Source organism: Camellia sinensis, chromosome 9 (genome assembly GCF_055761805.1).
Source record: "Camellia sinensis isolate YWXY chromosome 9, ASM5576180v1, whole genome shotgun sequence".
NCBI lineage: Eukaryota > Viridiplantae > Streptophyta > Magnoliopsida > Ericales > Theaceae > Camellia > Camellia sinensis.
This window is the reverse complement of record NC_138969.1, coordinates 121,534,012-121,559,112: the sequence shown is the minus strand read 5'-3', so window position 1 is coordinate 121,559,112 and position 25,101 is coordinate 121,534,012. Positions and strand designations below refer to the sequence as shown.

Genomic DNA, 25,101 nt, shown 5'->3' with positions numbered 1-25,101 from the left:
TAAGATATGTTCCGACCATGGAAGTGGAGATGGTTGTGGCTTGTTCACCTATGGCAATGGGTTTTGATCATCTTTGGAGTGTCCGGTTGTGGCCAAGGTAGCTTCGGACATGGATGTTTATCAGTCATGGTAGATGCGGTCAGCGAAGAGGTAGGTGTGGGAGTCCTTGGGTGTGTTTTAGCCATAGTCCTTGGTCAAGGGAGTTTTCAAGCCACGATTCTTTCGGCCATGGGAGGTGTGATGGTGGTTCTCAGTTGGTTCAACGAAACTGGATGGTGGCAGTGTTCCTTACGCCTGTGTCATGATTTTTTATGCCACGGATCAGTGTACTTCAGGTGTGGGGGTCTTGCTTTTGGTTTGTGTAGGTTATTGAAAAGATAAGCATTGTAGCTTTTGGTGGAATAGAAGAGTGTGGGTTAGTGAAAAGAATAGTGATCTGGGTTGAAAAGTAGAGTGTGGTTTGTTGAAAAAATGAGTGCAGCAGCATGGGTGTTGAAAATAAGATTTTGGTTTGTTGAAAAGAGGAGTACAGGAGCAGCATGGGTGTTTTTGTTTTGGGTTGTGTGGGTCATGCATTTTATGTTTTAGTTAAGTCCTTAATTTTTTATTTTATTTTTTTGGTTTGTTTTTTATTTTGTTTAAAAAAAATCGTGAGGTCAAAGAGTTAGTTGTATAGATGCGAGTAGCAGTAGTAGGGGTAATTTGTACTCTTCGAATCTCTCTCGATACATGTCATCTTCTTATACCTTTAATTTCATACTGTTAATGAAATTTTTTTCTTTACTGATCAAAACAAATAAATAAATAAATAAAAATACCTGCAAACAATTATCTATTAAATACTTAAATCAATTCTTCCTTATTTATTTTTTAATTATTAATCAATTATCTTGTTGACACATTACTAGGTCTAAAAAGTAAATTTAGAAAGTGAATTTATATATCATTTTTTAATATTAAATTATTATTATTTTTATTAGATAATGATGTCCACTAACCCCATTAATCCCCCAAGGCCAACCTTCAAAAAGTTATTGATCAGTCCCAGAATATTATGCTGCACTTCTTACGTGGTTACGTAGGTCATTGCTTATCTCTTAATTAGCTAAGTAAGTGGGTCAACATTATTCCAATTTATTTGTCACATAAATAAATTAGCATATCACTCGTTCTATGCACAAATTATATTTACAATTATTTATATATGTGAATTGTAATTTTTAAATTTTTTTTTTTAAATGTCTTCTTTTTTTTCCTTTTTTATATTATATTAAAGTGTACTATTTTGATAATAATCATATATGTTAGACTTTTTAAGGAATTAAATGTCTTTTTTTTTAATTATATTAAATTAAAGTTTAATATTTTAATAAGAATCATATGTGTTGAACTTTTTAAGAAATTTTTTTTATGTTTGTTCTTGATGCATTAAAGTGTTATTATGAGCGATAATAATCATATGTGTTGGGACTTTTCAAGGAATTCATATGTGGTGGATTTCAAAGAATTTTTTTTATACTTGTTCTTAATACATTAAAGTGTTATTATGAGAGTAAGATTTGGGGGTTGGAAGAAGTTAATAAATGCTAAGCTTTTTTTTTTTTTAAATCAAAAAATCAGAAAATTTAGATTGGGAGATTGGATCTCCCACAAGACTTGGGATTAAAAACCCCCTTTTGCTTAATATATAGTATAGATTTATCGTCAATTATGACTAGATTTAAATTTATTATTACTTATTATTATTATTATTTTGCAGGAAAATCTTGGAGGTTAAAGAGAAGTTAAGACAAGTTTTGAAAATTTAAGTGACGGAAGACACATGGTATTGGAAGAAATAAGATGGAAAATTTAGAAAGTTAAAAGTAGTTATTTAGGTGGTGGTTAATGGAAGTTTTTTTTCTTCATTTTTCTATAAATTGCCATTAATGACTCTATTGTAAGGGACTAACAAATTAATATATGACTTGATCTCCATTTCTTTTCTATCCTAAGAGTATATGTAATTTACATAGGAGTGGTTCAAACTTAAATCGGAGTAGTTTTAATGTATTTTATTTGTAATTTGATTGTTCATTCAATCATTTACATCATCATCTTCTTCTTCTCTCTTTCTATTTTTCTTGTTTGTATTGTCATTATTTTTACTCTTAAGGAAATCCTTAAACTTTCAAGGCATGAAACCTCAACACAATTGCTTGATCATTGTGTTGTTTGGTGAAATTTTAATTAAGGATCTATTGATCTAAGCCTAACAAAAATTTTGCTAACAATTTTTAGTACACCTAATGGGATATCATCTTAACTTGGAAGGGAAAAAAAAAATAATACAAACAAAGTATCAAGAAATTATGCCATCAAGTGTCATGTTTACATCTTGTGCACCCATGGATACAAACCACCAATAGAGTGGCAATATTCCAATGGATATGAATTATTATTGGAATGTTTCATCTTCCATGTATAATAATTGTCAATATTATGGTAATGATTCTATCCCCTATTGCCAACATAATGACATGACAAATGAAATGGAAAGAATGATTCGGCATTGTAAGGATGAAATTTATTGGTACAAAAGTGAAATTTTGGCCCAACAAAAAACAATTAACTTTCTTAATTGGCAAAAATTTCAGATAATTTTATCACCACCATATTATTTGATGCAAAAATATATAAATTACTTTGATGGAAAAATTCATCAACTTAGTTGTCATGTTTATCAAGTTGATGGAGAAATTCAATATTGGAGTAAAAAATTAGAGAATCTTAGAGAGTATAAATTTTATGAGTTGCTAAAAGTCATGGCTAAGAAAAGATTAAGTTATGAAAATGGTCTGTCTGGGGGGCAATTTTTCAAGCCATTAATTGAAAAAGAAGACCCAACTTCTTTTGCCAAAGGATATCAAGCATTTTAATGTTAAAAATCCAATAGGAGGGCATGGTTTTAAGCTAATCATAGCTAAATTTGATGAACAACCATAAAAAAATGATGGTGAAAATCTAATTGGAGGGCATGATTTTAAGCCAAACATGGCTAACTTTGACGAACAACCACACAAAATGATGGTAAAAATCCAATTGGAGGGTATAATTTTAAGCCAAACATGGCTCAAAATTATGAACAACCCACATTTGATGAAGTTAAAATTTTTGACATTACTAATTTTATCAAAAAATTTAATTTTCTAAAGTCAATTGACATTATGATTTCTATCATCCAACAATCACAATGGCTTTGTAGTTCACATCAAAAATTGATTTTGATGAAATGGTTTAGAAAAAGAAATTCTAAATTTTATTTATATTTCTTATATAATAGTAATGGGGGAGTACTTCAATGTTGCCACAACAACCAAAAAAAAAACTATATATATAGCCAATCGATTATAATTTTCATAATTTCTATTATATATTTATATTCATACAACTTTTTAAGAATTCGAGTACTCTCATTCTTAAAGAATTGAGGCACTGCTTGTACCATAAATAAATTTTTCGTCAATTATGACTAGATTTAAATTTTATTATTATTATTATTATTATTATTATTATGTAAGAAAATCTTGGAGGATAAAGAGAAGTTAGGACAAGTTTTGAAAATTCAAGGGATGGAAGACACATGGCATTGTAAGAAAGAAGATGGAAAATTTATGAAGTTAAAAGTAGTTATTTAAGTGGTGGTTAATGGAAGTTTTTCCCTTCATTTTTTCTATAAATTGCCATTAATGGCTCTATTGTAAGAGACTAACAAATCAATAAATGACTTGATTTTTATCCTAAGAGTAGATGTAATCTACATAAGAGTAGTTCAAACTTAAATAGGAGTAGCTTTAATATATTTTATTTGTAATTTGGTTGCTTATTCAATCATTTACATCATCATCATCTTCTTCTTCTTCTCTCTCTCTTTTTCTCCAAAGAAGTCCTTAAACTTTCAAGGCATAAAATCTCAACGCAATTGCTTGATTATTGTGTTGTTTGGTAAAATTTTAGTTAAGGCTTTATTGATTTAAGCCTAACAAAAATTATACTAACACAATCATAAGTAGGATAATCAAAAAGAAAATAGTAGTATGGCTTGGAATCATCACTACAATTACAAAGACAAATTTCAAATTCATAACAGTAATAATAATTACATCATATGAGGTTTATTTGATTTAGCTAGTCTTTCGCAGTCTTAACAAACAATAACTACATTTTCAAGCATTGATCCACCAGAAAAGAACAGATCCGTGAGCTAAACACAGGCAAAGTTTGAGGAACAAGCAACACAAAAGGTCCTTACGTTTTAGCAACAATTTTTCTGCGATAACCAAATTAAAAGTGAAATGAAGACATCTCCTTTTGCTAAACACTGCCATTCATCTTGTGATTTCTGCTGAGCAATCAAAAGAAGGTATTGGATTTTTCAACCTCTTTGCTGACAGCTTGAGAAGAACTATTGGCATTTGATGTCCCTTCTTGCGAAGTGCTACCAAATTCTGCAGATTGAGAGAAACCAGCCATCTCTTCAGCCATTGCCGAATCATCCATTGAATAAGGGGTACTGAATGAAGCGCCAACTATCTTACTCTTTCCCTCAAGAGTTTTCACAACCTCAGACATGGGGGGCCTGAGTGATGGGGATGGGTTAGTGCACAACATTGCTAATTCCAATATTGTATTTGCTTGCTCTGAAGAGTAGTCTGACCCTAAGGACGGATCAACTAATTCTACAAGATTTCCTTTCTGTTGTAAAACATATGCCTGTCATACATTAAACCGAGTGTCGTAGTTAGAAGGCATTATTTAAATAAAACACAACAAACAATTCTCTCTTCATAATACTAACTCATTAAACTTTTAGCAATACACACACAAAAGATATAAATAAATGTAATTAGTAGAATTACTAGAGTCTGTGTTCAGTTTTGGCTCACCAAATCTAAAAGGTAAACATTCTCGTCATTTGGCCGATAACTGGTACTGTTCTTGCCACTGACAATTTCCAATGTGACAACTCCAAAACTGTAAACATCTGCCTTATTTGTTAAGTGACCTCTCATGGCATACTCAGGAGCCATATATCCACTGCAAAAGACTTCTATGAGAATGATATGCATTCATCTTGAAAATAAATATGATTCCTAAAATAAGAAGTCATTTTTTTTTTATTATGAGAATACTAATCTTCTATTACAAGAGATGATTTGCGATATGCAACATAGAGAGAGAGAGAGAGAGAGAGGCGTTATCCCTTACGTGGTTCCTGCTATTTTAGTGACCACATGTGTCACTTCCTCCTCATAAAGCTTAGCGAATCCAAAATCAGATATCTTCGCATTAAAATCCTTGTCAAGAAGAATGTTTGTTGGCTTAATATCCCTGTGAACAATTTTCAGTTTGGATTCTTCATGTAGAAAAGTCAGGCCTTTCGCGATTCCAAGACAAATTTGAACTCTGGTGGGCCAATTTAATCTTGACCTCACCTCATCTGAACCTGTAGATAAGCCGATTTATAAAATTTATATTATGTTATCAAAAAAAAAAAAAAAAGGCAAAGTATTTTTTAAGGAAGTTCAGAGAACAGCTTGTCCTCTTTACCGAACAAAGCATGTGCAAGGGAATTATTTTCCATGAACTCATAGACAAGAAGAAGTTGGTTGTCTTCTGCACAGCATCCCAGTAGCTTTACAAGATTCGGATGCTGCAGAGCAGAAATAGTTCCTACTTCATTTACAAACTCACGGATCCCTTGCCTTGATTTAGATGAAAGTTGTTTAACTGCTATTGCAGTTCCATTCAGAAGTACACCCTGCAGTCATGCAACAATTTTTTGGATTAAAAGCAACATGGATGTAAAACTGTTTATGCTAGCCCAGGATGTTAATACTGTTGAGTTCACCCATGTGGATAGAGGTAGCCACCATTGTTGAAATTGGTTGGCATGAATGCAGAGTAGCCACCAAGTGTTGACAATGGTGGGAGAGAAGCTAGGGAGACAAGTTGCACGTAGGGAGGTGGCAAGTTAATGCTTTCATATGGGAGTGGGATGGACTGTGGTCTCCAACTCACTCTATATATTGAGTTAGTTTGCAAGAGGCAAGAACAATGCACAAGTGAGTCAGTAGCAAGAACACACAAGTGAGTGTGTATCTCTGTGAAGGTGAGAAAAGAGCTGAGAGTGTAAGACAGAAGAGAGTGTGTGTTGAGTGAGAGTCCACTCCTCTGTTTAATCTCTATTTTTTCAAGTGGAAATCTCTTGTTCTCTCCATGGACGTAGGCATTGAGGCCGAACCATGTAAATCTTGTGTGTCATTATTGTGTGTTTTATGTTTGGTAGTTCAGGTGGGTTGGCCTTAAAACCCAACAAATACAACATGACAAATATATTGATAATTGCAAATATGGGTGCAGGATACTCGGTTGACATGGTTGTTCCCAGAAATTCCTTCTAAACCGATGTGTAGGTACAAACACCCAGTGGCAGGTCTGTTTGGTTTGTATCAGTTGTAAGTTTTGGTTTGGATTGGAACAGAGCTTTTACCAAATAAAACTTGGGTTATTCATTAGCAAATGTGAAAATTCTTGTTATAAAGTAAAATCTAACAAAAGCCTCAATATAAAATTATAAAAAAAAACTATGTGATGGAGAAACGATAAACATTCCCACTCTGATACATAATATAATAGATGAATAGCTGAATCAAAGACCTGATGTCAATTGCAGATATTACAGTCAGTGTCAATTTGGTTTAGAATTTTATCAAACACTTGGCTTGTTACATTAAACAGTATGCATCTGCACCTAGTAGTGTGAAAGAACAGATTAGATGATGAAACAAAATATTGTCAATATAATTATTTAACTACAACCATTCAGTAAGAAACCATGACAATTTCAAGTCAATGCACAAAAACATATAGCAAAGAAAAATAATGACATCATTTAGGTGATAAATTGTGCTCACCTGAGCATAGGAGAGCATGCAAATTTTACTAAATGTATACTTCAAAGGATCAGAAGCACGTATGCCCTATAAGAAACTAATATGAAATATAATAAACCTTTCATAGATTTTTCTGCAAAAAGAAAAGAGGGAATATAAAAGATTTAGAGGGACATATATCAGATTTTGAAGGGGGGATTTTAATTTTTCTTTTATAAAAACTGCTAGAATTAAAATTTTAAATAGTTGAGAAGGGCAGCTGCCTCTTGTTGGCACATGGTGGCTCAGCCACTGCATACCCCTATTACTTGGTTGTAGACACTTCTTCGTCAATGATCCCAACCAAAGTTCAACTAACATGATCTATGTTATCTGGAACATCGATCGTTTTCGTACACGAAATGGGATTGGGAACATTATATTCTCCAAAATATGGTACGATAATGGTAGACTTGTTTAGATTACACTCTCAGGATTTAAGGTATAGTAATTTTCTTTTAAAAATTAGACATCCAATAACATGTTGCTTTTCTTTTGAAATTATATGACTATTATGATCCATTGTTTTACGTTTTGTCATACCAAAACTCCACTCTTCTTCCATTTTAGTTTATTATATTTGATTTGTTTTTCCTTGTAAGGTAACTTTTAAGGTTTATAATGGAAAATACTTTTGGCATGGCTTTGGATTGCCAAATTCAATGTTTTGGAATGAAAATTAACCACATTTTCGAGCGTTCGTTCCAAAATGTCAATCGCTCCAGTATTAATATTTTCTAGTAACACAGAACTAGAGTAATTAGAAAGCTAAAAAGATCTAGGATATAGTAAAAAAAAAAATTAAATTTGAACCTTGTAGACAGATCCGAAACCCCCTTCACCTAGCCTCATTGCAGGGCTGAAATTTTGTGTGGCAGCTTTTATTTGTCGAGCATTGAAAAACGAGCCAGATAATAACTCCATGCCTTTCAGTTCTGTTTAAATACATTAAAAGTCGCCGCGGGGGGGTGGGAACGAAAGAACAAGAAAATCAGTACAATGATCGTTACCGACATACAAACTGATGTCAAGGTTATAGTTATGGAACTCATGGAAACTGAACTTCATTATCATTTGTCATTCTTACCTTCATCAAGCAGTCCTTTCTTCCGAAAGCAGCCCAATTTCCAGAGGGATAGTAAAGCTAATGCAAGGATAAGTAGTCCAGATGCTACAATCCCAGCAATTACTAGAGGAGGGAGTTTATATTTTACACGATGTACAGAAATACCAGATATCAAAGGACCATATTGTGGAAATCGGTAACCCGTAGAGCCTTTGCCAGCCCAATATAAGTGAATCTCTAGTCGGCTGTTATTCACATGAACTTCATCAAACTCTAGAGTGATATTCTGGTCGACACCCATAGCCTGTTCTACTATATTGAAATTTGTTTCTACCTGTTTGTCCTGCACGCAGTAATCAACTTTCAATATTACATTTTAAGTTAAAACCTAAGAGCACATACACATTTAAGAAGGTCATGTGTCGTGTTCAAGACTGTATCAGACATCGATACAACACGACACGACACTCATTGGGCACTTTCCAACACTTAAATACACGTGAAACACATTAGAAATTTGAATATAATTACTTGGAATTAGGGACGGAACTGTGTCGTTGAGTGGGTTGAACCCACTAAACTTTGAAATATGTTTAGGATTATATATTGTTATGTAAAGTTTTGGAGAGGTTTTCATAAATTGACAATACTAAAATTATTACAAAATTAAATATAATGGTGTTACTTTTTTAAAAACAAAAATGATTTGTCAATAAATTTTTTTTTTTTTTACAAAAAATATATTTAGAATGACATGTCAATCATATTTTCTAAAATATGAGGGCAATGGTGAGTCTTTTGATTAAAAATGAAGAGACAACAAGAAGCGTATAAAAATTATGCATTTATATAATAGTACTCTTTTTTCTTTTTTCCAAAAAAGTGATCATTCTCTTCAATCATGAGAATACTTAAAGTGTTTACAAGTTGTTTTTCTTTTCCTCATGTGATTACTCATTTTGCCTTTTTTCTCACTCTCTCTGCTCAATTGATTATAAATCGTAGTGTTGCTCTCGTTAGTTTCGTTGAATCAATAGTATATTAATGTTCCTAAATTTCGTTGTACAAGTAATTTAATAAGTTTGAATTATTTTAGTAATGTTATTATTAAAAATATATTTTATTGCAATGTATTATTGTATATTGTATGAAAGTTTATTTTGAAAACATTTGTAGAACGGCTTCTCTCAACTTATCATCTCAACTTGAGAGAGTATTTGCACTTTTAAAACCGATTTCGGTGATTTGTACCATTCACTTTTTAAGACTCATTGAGTAGAATATTCATGTAAAAAAACTAGATGATTGGACATCGCTAATTATATGTTTGAATTATATTTGTTTTATAAAATTTGACAACAAATATAATTTCAAGAATAACCATCCATTTTTTATAATACAAATTTGATCTAAACATATAGCTACCAATGTCCGACTATCTTGATTTTTTGCATGAATATATTCTACTCAACGAGTCCCACAAAGTGAATAGTTCGAATGACCGAAATTGGTCCCAAAATGGGCCTACCAAGCCCAACGCTCTTTCAAGTCAAGATGAGAAGCCAAATCCACTAGAAATATGAAATAATGATATTGATGATAGCTAACTGAATGACCCCATTAAATCAAATTTTTTACTACGCCATTGCTTGGATCCAATGCTAAAACAGAAACTATGTAAATAAATATCTATTATCATGTTTTGAACTTTAGAAATTATTATATTTAACTTAAATATTCATAAACAAAACACACAATAATTATACATAATAATTATTCCTTATATAATATACTTAAGTTTATATATTTTGCATGTGTTCTCCACATGTCTTTGTTCGTGCCCGTATTTCATAGGTTGCATTTTTTGTTAAAAGTACCAACTACCAAAGGTATATAGACTCCGTTAAGTATAGGTACCTGAATTTTCACATTGAAAATTCGCTTCAATGTCCTTCTAAGCTTTGTCTGATTAAGCCCTCTGTTTTGATTCCATGCTATCTCAGCAAAGTGAAGTTTCACAATGTAATGTCCATTTTTTAAGCAAAATCCATAATACTTGAGGGATATGGGGGCAATGCGCGCAGTACTGTACAATATTGAATCGGACATGTTAAGGTCGCATGTTTTATACCTTAGGTACTTGCTTTGGGATGGTAATGGGGATGGGGACCACCAGCCAGGGTATGACTTATTATAACTTCCCATACTACTGTATCCCCATTTGTTATTAGGACTCAAAAAGAAATGTGAACCTCCAAGAGTGTCGTTATCAGCTTCATATCCAGTTCCATTGATTGATGCTACTCCACCGCCACAATTTATGTACAGGTGATCATCTACAACAGATTTCACAGTTATCAACTACCTTTTCAATGCAATTTCATTTGTTTGTCCTCTAAATAAAAAGAAATAAAAATATCTCAACAAATGATAAAGAGTTTAATAAAAGAGAACACACATTAAAATTTTCATGATGTGACTACTTTATCTTTATTTGGTACAGTTAAAAATAAAAACATTCAACAAAAATAAAGATAAATGTGGAATTAAAAATTTATTTTTATCGATATCAACTTAAAAAGGTGTCAATGTGTTTTTTAAATTAAACAGGAATACATTTTTTTTTATTAAACTATAAGAAGATGGATTATAATGAAGTAAAGGGATAATTTTGCATTTGATCCATTTTTTAGAATTTTATCTTTCAATGATAAAATGTGTTGTCATTAATATCCTTTTCTAAATATTAATAATAACATACATTTTCGTGTAAGAACTCAATGGAATTCACTTCTTTCTTTGTTTGATTTGAAGGGGAAGGCCCAGTTGAGTTTTTAATAATAATCATAATTTTTTTCATCTAAATGACAAAACAAATTTCTTTTTCTGATGTTTCAAGATGTTCCATTCCTTAGATAGAGAAGATCACTAAGATTTCGTGATCCACTAACGAACTTATTCCACTTCTAAGAGCTTGGATTGAATCGGTGCTGATATATTGATTTGATCCAAGGTCTCTTATTGAATTGCTCATTCAACAAGCATCACAATATGCCTTGATGAGGACATTTTAGATGGTGGTAAAGTGAGACCACATAAAGAGCTCTTCCTCATTCAGTCAGATTATTTAGTAAGATATTGTTCCTTTTTCCTTTTTGTTTGAATCTTCATATACAAAGCCGGCTTCCTCATCAATATCTAGTCAGGCCTTTACAGAGAGCCGACAAGGAATTCCATTAATAACTGTCCCTTTTGATCCTTTGGAACAACTCAATGAATTTAGTTGATCCTTTTAGGAAGCCGACCACCACCTCCGACAACCAACTTTGGTTTCCAATGACCATTTTCCAACAATTGTTTTCGGACCACTGGTTGCCAACAACTTTCTAACGATAATCTCATGTGATCATTTTCCGACAACTTTCCCCACCCTCCTCCACCGACTCTTCCCCTCTGACAACCTACTCCAGCCACCACCCCTGGAAACTCTCCCTATCATCATACTACCCCTGCCACGCCACCACCACCACTCAACAAACCACACACACACACACACACACAAAAAGAAAAAGAAAAAGAGAGAGAAAGAAAATCCGTAACATGAATAACAAGTATTGTGAAAGTCGATGTTTTGTAAATAAATACTAGTGGGGAAACTTGGTAACATGAATAACAAGTTTTGCTATTTCATCCCACAACTTGGTTTTGTCCATGGTTAGACTCAAGGGATTGGAATTTGGCCTTTAGAAGATCTTTTCTAGCCTGGGAGGAGGAAGAGGTTGAAAGGCTATATGATATGTTGTTAGCAACCCCTTCTCTTCGACCAGAGTCTACTGATTCAATTGGGCGGACTGCATCTTCATCAGGACAGTTTACTGTGTCCTCATTATGGAAATGGTGTGAATCTTTCCATGGGCCTAATCTTGGAGTTCCTAAGTTGCTGTTGTGTAATGTATCTCCTCCTAAAGTTCAATTTTTAGGATGGCTAGCCAGGAAAGGATGGGTGAAAACAACAGCTTTTTTCACAGAGGATTGGTGTGCTCAATGGTAATGTTTGCAATTTGTGTTCTTTTGGTAAGTCCAATGTTGAATCTGTCAACCATGTTCTTTTGTTTAGCCCTTTTATTTGGAAGGTATGGTCTGATATCAAAAAATGGTGGAATTTTCAATGGGTAATGCCTGGATCAGTAGAAGGACTGCTTCAGTGGTGGCCAGGAATTAAGTTCAAAAAACTGGAGCTGCAAGTCTGGAAGGCTATTCATCTTGCACTGTTGTGGTCTGTTTGGAAACTCAGGAATGAGGCTTGTTCAATGGGTGCCAACCAGATTTTGTTGAGTTGGGTTAAATTGTTAAGGTAAGAGTTTCTTTATGGATTAAGTACAATTCAAAAGTGGTGCCTTACTCAGTGCATGATTTTGTCTCAAACCTCAAGCAGATTAGATACTTGAGAGAGGTGGTTGGTGACTTTGCATTGGTCTGGTTTTTGGTTTTCTTTTTGCTGGTTTTGCTTTTGACCCTTTAGTTTGTTTCTGTTGTTCTGCTTCTGGGTTGGTTTTGTTGAGCTTTGTTGGAATCTCTACAACTTTTTTGGCTTTGGTGGCATGTGATTGGTCTAGCATTAGGTACCAACCAAGTTGGGACATCATGCAATGACAATGATGCTCGGTGTTTTCCAAAGTCTTTAATCTCATTGTACTTTTTCTTCCTGTTCTGTTTTTTGATAAATTGAAGTTTCTTTGCTGATATAAAAAAATAAAAAACAAAAAAAATCCACAAAAACAAGCATATGTATATATATTGAGAACATAATTAGAAATATATGAAATGTCAAGTAGACTGAACAATAATTCAACGAGCATACTAGTTTAACCCAGTCATGTCCAATTAAATCATAAGTCATGTCCAGCATGCTAAAGCAGCATCCACCTAAGATATCTCTACAGTTTTAAATATCATTGACTTACCTTTTGATTTTTTACTGTCGCAAGGGTAATTTTGTTGTTCCCATGCTTCAATAGGCCTGCAATGTCAATAAGAATAAGACAAAGAAAACATCAAATGCTTGCTAAAATTTGCCCAACTTTAGATGAGCATTTTAGGCTACGTTTGTTTCAAAGTAAAATAATTTTGAGGAAAATATTTTATCTAAATTGTTGTTTGGTTGGCCAAAAAGTAAGAAAAGTATTTTTCAAGCAAAATAGTTTTGGTCATAAGGCAAAAATTAATTATGTTTCAAAAGACTGTAAGTTATTTTTTTTTATCTATATCAATCAACGCTTCTTGAGTTTCAATCTTTATCTTATTATATTCTTTTCTTTTTCAAAGTTTTATCTATAATTAATTCATTATTAAATTTTTTCTTGTAGAAAACATTTTGTCAACCAAACACAAAAATTCAAAGAAAAAATTTGCTCATCTAAAATCATTTTACATGAAAAAAAATTTACAGTGTAAATGTTTTACATCGAAACAAACAAGAGCCTAGAGTCAAATAAAATACACCCCCCCCCCCACCCAAAAAAAAAAAAAAAAAAAAAAAAAAAAAAAAAAGCAAGAAATATGAGGGCTTTACCTGTCTTTTATATTAGAGCAGCATGAAAACAAGTTCCTGAAAGAAAAAATAACAATAACAATAAACAAGAATATGCAAAAGGAAAGATAAATGGAGAAATGTGAAGTGTGAATTATGGGTTTCCCTTACCAATTTATAGATATGTTTCCAGGTGGTAAAGTTAAATTTGTGAAATTGTTTTCAGAAATATCCCTGCAAAAATGTTATGTCAAAACTAAGTAATGAACCTCTTGGTGGAACTCCAGGAAGCTGCCTATTGTAGCATTTAGCTATTGGAGAGAAAAAGAAAAAGAAATAACCTTAGTCGTTCTTGTTGTTTGAACTATATTTTTATAAGTTTTCTTGAGTCAATCTATTGAGTTACCTAAAAGGGAGGGATTACCATGTACACTCCTAAAAGGGTGAATAGGGAATGCCTTTCATAACTTTTTCACAAAATTTTGTAGCATAAATTACAAATTGTCATAACTTTTCTCACAATAAAATGTCATAATAAAAACCACAAAAGTGTTATAATTTCGCCATTCATAACTTTAAGGTGCACATCATAAATTTACTATTCGTAACTTTATCACAAAGTGGCATAAGATGCTATAAACATTCATAACTTTTATCAAAAAAAGCGTAACTTTCGTACGGGGCGCACCTTTTTAGGGGTGCAAGCTTTAGATTTTTCCTACTTAAAAACATCTTCTACAATTCTATAATTAACAAATTAGTTGTGTTTTGGGTAAAATTATTGAGGCAAGATCTAATTACAGGAATCATAAGGATGTGTATCTACATAGAAATCACAACTGAAAATAATAGGATGTTTAACTCTTAACTCTTTTCCCTAACCTTCATGCTACAAGTCTAATGGGTAATTAAAACTAATGAGAGTAGAGACCAACTCCTTATGCCTAATGTGACGCCCCAAAATTTCGGGGACGTCAAGGTGACATAATAGATAGGGTTTAACTAGCGTAGCACAACATTACATACATAAATAATCACAAAATAAATATATTAATAGTAATAATTACATATAAGAATTAGACTAGTTAGCAATAAATAATACAAAAGTGAGTCTTCCATATAATCTTGGAAAATAAAACAAAATAAAAAATAAAAGAAAGAAAATCTACATCCAACGAAACCATGGTTCCTTGAACACTTCAGCAATGCTTTCTTCTAAATAATACTCTTTTTCACTTAGCGTGAAACGCCATGAACTTGGAATACCCAATAAAACACACACCCCCTAACCCTTATCCAACACAAGCAAACAAGCATGATACAAGGCACGATATAATGAAAACATACAACAATAAACATGTTAAAAGTTAGCGCATAATTCTAGAATCCCCTAAAGAGATCCTTTCCTCTTGACCATAAGGAGTGAATTCAAGTTATTTGGTACTCTCCCTTTTCCTGCTTTGCAGACCCCTACACCGATTATCCACAGAGTAGAGCCAATCGAGAACCTCAAAAGAGATGGTAAAAACAAGGGTCAACACCCTGAAAGTCCCCAAAATGGACCCAACCGTATTCCTCCGAAATCAAGCCATTGTCTAGAGTCCGAATACACCCGTTCCATCCTAGGACTATGATTCAACCACTTGCACAAGACTTAACTCAAAAAGGGGACATGTCCCGCCAACTTTCATTTCCAAATCATGAATTTCAATTATGTTTCCAAAACATGATAAATGAGTGCAAAACTTGTCATTACCCCAATTAAATTTCCCCTTTCTTAAGTTTATTATGAAATGCAATTAGCAATAATGAACTGATACTATATTTGAGCGTGGGGCGAATAATACATGAGCAAATATAACTAATAAAGGGACACATACGATATCATGGAGGCAAAACTAATAATAGACAAGTCATTGATAATATACAAGGCAAGAAAGCACATAACCACAACTATTTAGTATTTCAGATTCGCAGGGACAAAAAGATTAAATCGGTAAAAATACTTCCGGGACTCCTATGGGTCTGAAATTTGTTGAGATTGTAAGACAAGGAGTCTAGTTTCATCTCCAATTTAAAAAACAGAAAAGGGTAACCATAGCTCCAGGAAATTGACACTGCTTTAGTTCTGTCCAGATTTGTGGATTTTCTCACAATCCGCTCAATCATTTTTGCTCAAATAAATTTTAGATGAAAGTTAATATTCAAAGGAAACTTTAGACACAAAATTCAACTTAAGGGGATTATTCTTGAATTTTATAAAAATACACAAGTAGGCTGTTTTTCAGGAACAAAAACGTGAAGAAATTGGATGGGCTATAACAACATACATTTAGGCTTTACAGAAAATCACACATATTCTGCATACATCATATAATACGCCATTGAAATAGGTCTGAAGTTCATGAAGAATTGACATTGAAATAAAATCAAGGAAACAAGGTGCAACATACCGGTAACAACGCGAAAACACTAACTTAAACTGATTCAAGAGCAAGCTATCATACCAACACACTATAACATGAGTAATATAGATATAATATCATTTATGAGAAGAAAATATAGGATAGAAATGGTGAAGAAGGGAGGAGGGGATAGTGTCTTACCTTTCTAGCAAAATTTTCTTTCTTTCCTTTCTTCTTCTCTTCTCTTCCTTACTATGTTTTTTACCCTCTTGCTTTCTCCCTCTTCTTATGGCCGGTTCTAGTGTTTCAAAATGAGGGGGTCTTATTTATAGAAGAGGATTTGGTGTTGAATTGTCTAAAATACCCTCGGTTGGTTTACAATTGAATTGGTTGGCATTTGGTTGAAATGGAATGGAATAGAGAAGGATTAGGGAGACCTAGTTATGGTTTAATTAAGGCTTTGGTTGGGTAAGGACACAAATAAGGGGGCAAAGGGACACCATTTCCCTAAATCATGGATGACACCATACCTTTAGTTTAAAATTCATAAGATTTAAATATGGACCAACAATAAAATTGTGGTGCCTCCAATCACAATATTAAGTTCACACCCACACAATATATTGTGCACGCTTACCCGATGGAACAATTTACGCAATTAGGTATATCTCTAGATTAATTGTGATGATATGTAATTAAATGAAATATCATGCTATAAACTCATAATACTGATCATGAATACACCAATGACTATGTTATTAAAATTTCTCAGAAGTTACAAAACTTATTTTCCAGAATTATGAAAAGGTTGCAAGCACTGAAATTGGCTCTGAAGAAGTGGAATTTTGAAGTGTTTGATAATGTGGTTACTAAACTCAAAGCAGCTGAAGAAGAACTGCATTCTATGGATCTGGTTGTTGAAGTTAGATCTTTACAGGAGTCTGAAGTTAGTAGAACAAGGGAGATTCAAGGAGAGATATGGAAAACTAAGGAAAATGAGGGAATGGTTATGGCTCCCAGAATCTAGATTGGGAATGGTTATGGTTATGAAGTAATCTTGCTCTAATTAACCTTCAACTATCTATATTAATCCCTCCCCCCCAACCAACCAAAAAATAAAAATAAAAAAAGGGCATCCACATTATCTCTTCGACCTATAACTGATTGAACAATTTGTGAATGTGCATATAGCTTATCATTTCTAATTGTCTTAAATGATCAACAAAGCCTTGATTTGTTGAATAAATCTTGAGAGGAGAATAGTGAATCATACTTGCTTAGGGACAACTCTTGTAAAAAAAGAAAGCAAAGACAAGTTTGATCGAGAAGGAACTATCCTTCATCATCCGTGATTGTATCATTGATGAAATTTAATGAAGAATAATGGTAGCTTTACACCTGTTAAATCACATTATACATTGTTACTGTATTAGTTAAGTGAGTTTACTTGTAAACCTAAATGTTAGACAAGATTGTTTATTAAAAGGTCTATAGGGTTTTTTTTTTTTTTTTAATTTTCACTTTTAAATATAAGTTTTGATTAATGTACATGTTTTCATCAGGCTTGCAAATATGCTTTTAGATCCATATATATATATATATATATGAATATTTATTTTGGATTGCGGTTTCATTTTAGTCTAGATGAATTCATCATTAAATCACATCTTGTAATTAAACAACAGGAACCACATTAAAAGCTAATTTTCAGACAACTTCATTACGAATTCAAAAGATCAACTTGGCAATGGAATAGTATTTATGTAACTGAATTATACTTGGTCCCCCATACTTATATATTACTTATTAGTTTTGTTAGGATTCCAAATATTACTCCTAAATTCATCTACAATGACCTATAGCATGACCTATGTCATGGTTGTTTACACAAATCAACAATTGACATATAACCTTCCACATCATTTTCAGTAAATTTTGGAGTGAGATTTTAGAGTACTCAAACTTTTTCTTTTACTCATATTTCATGATTAAATGCACATTGTAGAGACTCCAATTTTCGTAATTATCTTTGAATCTCTAATGTTAGAAGTTATGTCAATAAAACCCCTAAAATTATCATTTTCTCGCAAATTTAACCCTAGAACTCCAACTCATCGTGGGTGTATTTAATTAACCCTAATCACTCCTGATAACTTAGAAAGATCCCCTAATTATAAATTAATCGCTTAAAAATCTTAATCCTTGATAACACCATTTTTGCTCAATTTCTCGCCTTTCTTTGCGATTTAATTCGACCGGACCCGAATTAATTATTTTAACTATTTTATTATAATTATATATTAATAATAAGTGCTGATTTATCAAAATTTCAGATTTGGTCCTTGTCCTTTTATTTATATTGCATTTGGGTCCTTTCTTGATTTTTTACTGAGTACTGTACTACTTAACTATTATATTATATATACAATATCTTATATATATCTCATAAATATATGTAAAGCAATCTGATTTTGGTACCTTAGGAGAGGGGTAGCCGTCTGCCTTGTACTTGAGAGGCTAATTGGCAATTTTCAATAAAATAAAATTAAAAAAAAAAAAAAAACAAATAAAAAAGGAAAGAAGTCATTGTTCAAATCCTTAATTTAGGGGATGTGTTCCCTTGTCCCCTATTATCCTAACTAAGCTAACTAGATCCTTAATAAAACAAGCTTAAGAGCCTTAATCCACTCCTATTCCATTTCATTCCAACTAAATTGTCAAAAATTCAATTCAAACCCAACTAAGGGCCAATCCTCAATAAATTGGCAATACACTCTCCCTCATATACACACAATACAGCCCGCAGTAGTAGAAAGAGGGAGAGAGAAAAAGACTTGGGGAAAAAAAAAAAAAAAAGAGAAGGAAGAAAGAAAGATTTTGCAAATTCAAGTAAGACATACACTCCTCTTCTCTTCTCCAATCTTCCCACCCCATCTCATCCTATCTCCTAGTATGTCTCTTGTGTGTATGTAATGTTGATATGCATGGACATAGGGTGTATGTGTTAAGTGTTAGCATGAAAAAGTAATTTTATCTAGCATTTTCTTCTCAATTCATGCACTGCTGTAACTTTCTCATTTTTGCAAAAAATATCAAACTTACTTATTTTCCAAATCTGATTGTAGGGGATAATATTTGAGGTGTGTAGAGCATGTGAAAATTTTGGTAGCCCCTAATTATGTGATTTTATAGCCTAAACATTTTTTTTTTAAATATGGTCCTATGTTCCAGAAAAACAGTCCACTTCTTGAGTTTTTATAAAATTCCAAAAAATCACCCCATGTTGGTTCTTATGTAGAATGTTAGCATTTTGTGACCTCTTTCCACAAATAAATTATTTGAGCAAAAGTTAATGAGTAGTTTGAGAGAAAATCTATTTTTACTAAAAGGTAGCAAATCTGGACAGATGTTGGAAAATGGCTTGTAGCTTAATTCCTGGTTGTGGTATGCTAATTCTATTGTGTTTGCCATATTTTTGACCTAGAAGTATGTTTGCCATATTTTTATTTCCGTTTCAACTATTCTAAAAATTCTAGAAGTAAATCCTTGAATGCTTGTTACCCTCAAATGTTTTATTAGCATGCTAAATGTTAATTTCTTGCCTTATCATGTTTTGTATACTTTAGTTTGGATTATATTTCCTCTCATATGTATGACTCATGTACGATTATGCTTGAATGTGACTAACTCGCCTTTTAAAACACCTAATTAACGGGAAATGTTAAGGGATTGGAAATGAGAACGTCACTAGTAATGTTTTGGAATGACTTATTAAGTGTATATTAATGAAATAGATTGTGATGGACTTGTTACCAATTGAGTTTAATCTTGCGCAAGTGGTTGCCACATTAAGCCACATTAACCCTAGGGTAGAATGGACATATTCGGACTCTATGCAACAATTTGATTTACTGAGATAAGGTTGGGTCCAGATGGGACATTTAAGAGGATAAAACTTTTTTTTTGCTTTGGAGGGATAAGGTTGGGTTCAGGACGATAAAATCTTTTTCTTTTGGCTACCTCTTTTGATGCCCATCAATGGCGTCGTGTGTATATAATCGTTTCAGACATCCGTGGTAAGGTCTACAAAGCAGCAAAAGGAGGAGTTCTAAATAGTCTGGTGTCTAATTCTAGCAGTTAGGAGGACAGGTCTCTTTGGAGGACTCTAGTGGTCTTTTTAATGTATTTGTTCTATTATTTCATTACTGTTATTTGCTTAAAGTGCTTATTGTTGTATTATTTTATGCTTGTGTTAAATTGTTAAGAGTTTTGGGTGTATGTGTATTTACTGCGCATTCCATAGTCATGGTGTTTTATGGCAAGTAAAGACAAATTCTATGTTGAGGATAGGTTCCTTGAAAACTTTGAAGAAACTTGGTTGCCTTAGGAATTAGGTTATCTACCTCCGTTTTGGACACCTTTTTTTAATCAAAACTTATGTTTTGTAATTATTGACCTAAAAACTTATGTCTGTAACTAATATTTTTTTTAGTCGTTAGCATTTTATTTGGTACTTAATTATTTGTAATCAAGGTTCTAAAAAGCGGTTGCGGTTGCGGTCGCTATAGCGGTGGAAGCGCGGTTGCGGTTGTGGGGTGTAAAGGTCGTAGCGTAACGGTTGTAGTAACCGGAATCGTAAATTTTTTTATTTTTCGCACAATTTGAAAAAAACTTACCAATACACATTTTTTTTCCATGATCATACTTATTGGGTTTTAAAATAAATATTGATCAATTTTTGTAAATTTTTAAGTATGATCCAATATATTTCATATTTTTGAATCACTATAAACTGAGTTTTTTACATTTTATTTTAACAATTAATGACTTTATATATTATACAAAAAATCAATCACTAACTATTATATATAAGATAAACAATAACAAAAGTATGAGAATAAATAAGAGCCTAAATATATATATATATATATATATATATATATATATATTTTAATCAAGCCAAATAGATAACGATCACACTTATTATTATTATTATTATTATTATTATTATTATTATATGGATAGACACACACAAACCAAATGGTTGAGTGATAGTAGCTGAATAGAATAGCATAGGTCTTACAGTTTTAACAAATCAATAACATGTTCTTCATTTTCCCTCTTCTCTCTCTCTATCTCTTTCTTCTCCATCTTCCCTCTTCTTCCATTTTCAACTTTTTTTTTTTTTGTGTTTTTTTTTTTTTTGAAAGAAGCAATTCGGAACTATTACGTAACGGTGCGTAACAGGCCTTTACGGTCGTTACGGCACTGTTATGACCGCTACGGCAACCACTACGGCCGACACACCTGTGAATCTGAATCACACTGCAAAAGCGGCCGTAACAGGTGGCGGTAACCACGAAAACCGTTACGTAACGGTGTTATGTAACGGTTGCGACCGCTTTTTAAAACCTTGTCTGTAATATATCGTGTGTCCACTAGTTAAGCTCTACTATTTTAGTATATTGCGTCACCTTGATGCACCCAAAATTTGGGGCGTCACACACATAGCCCCTCAAAGGTTTTTTCTTCTAAAAAGTAATTAATATTTGTATTTCCCATTGTAGTCATGTTATGAACATTAAAATGTTACAAACTATTGTGGTGACAAAAGTTATGAACAATTATGGTTTTGTTATGAATCATTGTGATATAGTTTTAAAAGAGCATATAGGTATGGACCTTTTGCATGGTATGATTTATAATCTATTATCATTCATGTAGTATGTGAATTATGTGATATTACTTATGCTTTGTACTTTTCTACTTGTGCATCATTGAAGTTCAATTTCATATAACACATTTAGAGTGTTCTCATTATTTATTAACTTATTTTGATAGTGATTTGTTTATTTTAATTATTATTTAAATCATTTAAATATATCAACGCTTAGATTTGTCAAAGATTTATTTTTCCCTCCCTTCAATCATCAACTCCAGGCTTCATCCCTAGAATAGTAGCTTCATACTAATTAAAAAATAGACCAATGCTTCAAGAAACACAATCTAACATCAGGAAAAGAAAATGAAACATGAGATATTTTAGTTTCACTGCGCAAGTAATTGCAAATTCTAGTAACAAACACCTACACGGATGAATTTGAGATATTAGTGAACCATCTCAGCGATGAATTGTGGAACTTATTTCCCCTGAGGTATCTGAGCATAAAAATAAAAAGATAAATAAGTTCATAATCAAAACTAAGCATATGTATTACATATAGAACACTTGGACATCCCACGGAAATGAAGAAATCTTTTATTTTTCACAGCATTTTAATCAACTTTTACAACATTAATGGAATACAAAAGGTCACAATACAAAACATAATTTGACAAATATGTTGCTTTGTGCTCGCAATAAAGTCAACAAATATCCAAATAATTTGTGCCCGCTTTTTGTTACAACTCATTGTGAGAATATTAGTTTATATTATTGTGTGAATATTTTAGATTGTGTTAGATTGTGTGAATATTTTATTCTTAGATTGCTTTATGTATCAAATGTGCACATTGTATTGTTTGACGACTTGAATATACCAAAATCATTTAGAAATCATACATGGTATCACAGTCATGTCTGAAACCCTAGTTATCACCTCTTATTGTTCGAAGTTCCCTCTAGTTCGAAGTTCTCCCTTCGATTTGAAGGTTCCCTTTGGTTTGAAGTTTTCTCCCTCTAGTTAGAAATCATCTCTAGTTTTCATTTCAGGATTCAATTGAGTTTGAGTCGTTAGTTCACCCTCTACCTCGTCAGGTTCTTTACAACTTTTCTGATTTTCAAAACGTGCCCGATTTGAGCCTTGTGGGTGACCATCGGAATCAAGTTTTCTAGGTCGAAATCGCGATGTTGTTTGTCTCGCGACTTTGTATCGACTTCAGTGTCCATCAGCTTGTCTGCCCTTCCATCACAATCCCTTTGTGACCCTCATGGTTTAGGTTTATCTTTTTCAAGTTCGTCTGGTTCGTGGTTGACTCTCTCTTTGGACCTCGCGACTTTTGTCTCTCTCTGGTTCTGGTTCTGGTTCAACTCGCGACATCACTTTCTCTCGCTGGTGTTGGTTCAGCCCGCGACCCTCTCTGGATCTTGATTTGATCGCGTGACCCATCTGAGGTATCATCTTTCTTAATCGATCCATCTCCTCTTTGATTCGCTACTTCCACTTTGGAATTGTGCAACTCACTTTCTAGTTCTGTTGGTCATATTTGACGCATCTAGTATTAATATTGGCTTAAATTTTGCCCTATCAGGCCTTTGTTTATTACGCTTTTGGCTATTTAGGATTTATTACACTCGATCCCTTCAGCTTTTTGGTTATTACAATGTCTCTTACTTTTAATGAGTATGCCTTCTGCCATTAGAGGGGCCATTGGAAGTATCATTTCCCAAGAAGGGACGTTCATCTGCTCTACAGTTTCAGCCACACTTCCGAGCTCCTACTTAGAATACTTTTCAGACTCCAGTTGTTTATAGTGCATCTGTTCCGTCTCCTGATCTTGACTTGGCTTCTTTGAGTGCTTAGATTGGTCAGCTTCAGCATATACTATCTACTTCCTAACCAACCTGATATGCCTCTATTGTTTCATTTCTTCATTTAGGTTTACTTGGACCTTCTTAAGTATTTCCTCGTTTATCTGGCTTTTTTACTCAGGTGTCTCTCATCATATGATTGCTCATCTCTCCTTAATTGAAAATTGTACTCACACTCCCTTTCCTGTTATTGGTGATGCTGCTAATAGGTCTAGTATGCCTATTATATCTGTTGGGTTTGTCTTACCATCTGATATGTCTACTATCACTATTTCATGTCCTTTATGTTCCTCAATTATGTGTCAGTTTATTATCTATCAATCAGCTTGATGTCTCCGGTTTTGATGTTATTTTTTCTTTTTCTATTTGTTCTGTGTAGGATCGAATGTCCAAGCAGCAGATTCGGGGATGCCTATGACTACCCATTCGATTGTTTTTTTCTCTTTTTAGTTAGATTCTTTGTCGAGTCCTTTTATTTGTGGCATTCTAGATTAGGGCATTTGTCTGTTGACCGTTTACGGTCTTTAGCTCAGTCAAGTTTATTGGGTAAAGTTTTTCCTCGTCAACTTATCAAGTGTTGGGAGTGTAAACTAGCCAAAATGACAATCCTATCCTTTCGTAAAAGTACTTCTATTTCTGATACATCATTTTCTTTCATTCATGCTGATATATGGGGCCTTTTTCCTATTCTCACCAAAGGGGGTTCTACATACTATATGTTATTTGTTAATGACCATCGTACTTTTTAGTCTATGATCACTACAAAGTTTGGGTCTACTATCAAATTATTACACTCTAACTTGGGTGGGAAATATTTTAAAATTGAATTCTATGAGTATTTGGCCAATTTGGATACCATTTACCAAATTTTCTATATTAATACACTTGCCTAAAATTGTCGAGCTGAGCGTAAACACCGTCATCTCCTTGAGGCAGCTCGATCTCTTCTTCTCTTTACCTCTGTTCGGGTTCCGTTTTAGGATAAAGCATTACTTACCACTGCTTTTCTTCTCAATCGTATGCCTACTCCCCTTCTCTTTGGTCGTTCCCCATATAAGGCTCTGTTTTCTCAACTTTCAAATTACTCTCTCCTTTGCGTTTTTGGGTCTGCTTGTTTTGTCATTATTTCCCGTAAAGATAGAACCAAACTTAGTGTCTGGTTTATCCTATGCGTCTTTTTGGGTTACAGTCTTACTCAAAAAGGCTATCGTTGTTACGACCTTATTTCCCGTGCTTTTATATCTCCTAGCATGTTGTCTTTCTCGAACGTCTGTCATACTTTTAGCTTCCTCCTATCACTGCCCAGGTTTCCAAAGAGGATTTGGATCACATTGATCCATTTCCTTCCGAGGTCCCTTTTGATGAGTATGTCTTTACAGTTCTGCATGAACTTGTTCCTTATTCTCTTCCTCCTACCCCTTTCCTACTGAGTCCCTCTCCACTATCCCTCCTAAGTTTGTTCATTCTTCTCCTCTTCGTTCCCCTCTACTCTTCATCCTCCTCCGTTGTTAGTCTATTCTTGTCGTAAGGCTCTCCATCTACCAATTATCTCTACCCAAGTTGCTGATCCTCCTACTTCTAATGACTATGATCTG

General features: G+C 33.2%; 1 protein-coding gene across 10 annotated transcripts in view; it reads right to left on the bottom strand.

Annotated features, from left to right (window-relative positions):
* Positions 1-4,077: 4,077 nt before the first annotated feature.
* Positions 4,078-25,101, bottom strand: part of LOC114282669 (putative LRR receptor-like serine/threonine-protein kinase At1g53430) — a 108,673-nt gene continuing 87,649 nt past the window's right edge. For 7 of the 10 annotated variants that reach the window (XM_082887539.1, XM_082887541.1, XM_082887540.1 and 4 more), the window contains 11 exons: positions 22,066-22,134; positions 13,742-13,804; positions 13,613-13,648; positions 13,005-13,060; positions 9,958-10,376; positions 8,062-8,383; positions 7,788-7,909; positions 5,590-5,800; positions 5,248-5,485; positions 4,926-5,076; positions 4,078-4,752 (listed from right to left, as the gene is read on the bottom strand). In XM_082887539.1, the coding sequence (XP_082743665.1) occupies positions 4,393-4,752; positions 4,926-5,076; positions 5,248-5,485; positions 5,590-5,800; positions 7,788-7,909; positions 8,062-8,383; positions 9,958-10,376; positions 13,005-13,060; positions 13,613-13,648; positions 13,742-13,804; positions 22,066-22,134 (2,047 nt within the window). In that variant the 3' untranslated portion in view covers positions 4,078-4,392. The remainder of the gene's footprint in view (positions 4,753-4,925; positions 5,077-5,247; positions 5,486-5,589; positions 5,801-7,787; positions 7,910-8,061; positions 8,384-9,957; positions 10,377-13,004; positions 13,061-13,612; positions 13,649-13,741; positions 13,805-22,065; positions 22,135-25,101) is intronic. The other 3 variants (XM_082887544.1, XM_082887546.1, XM_082887542.1) reach the window with 2 other exon arrangements.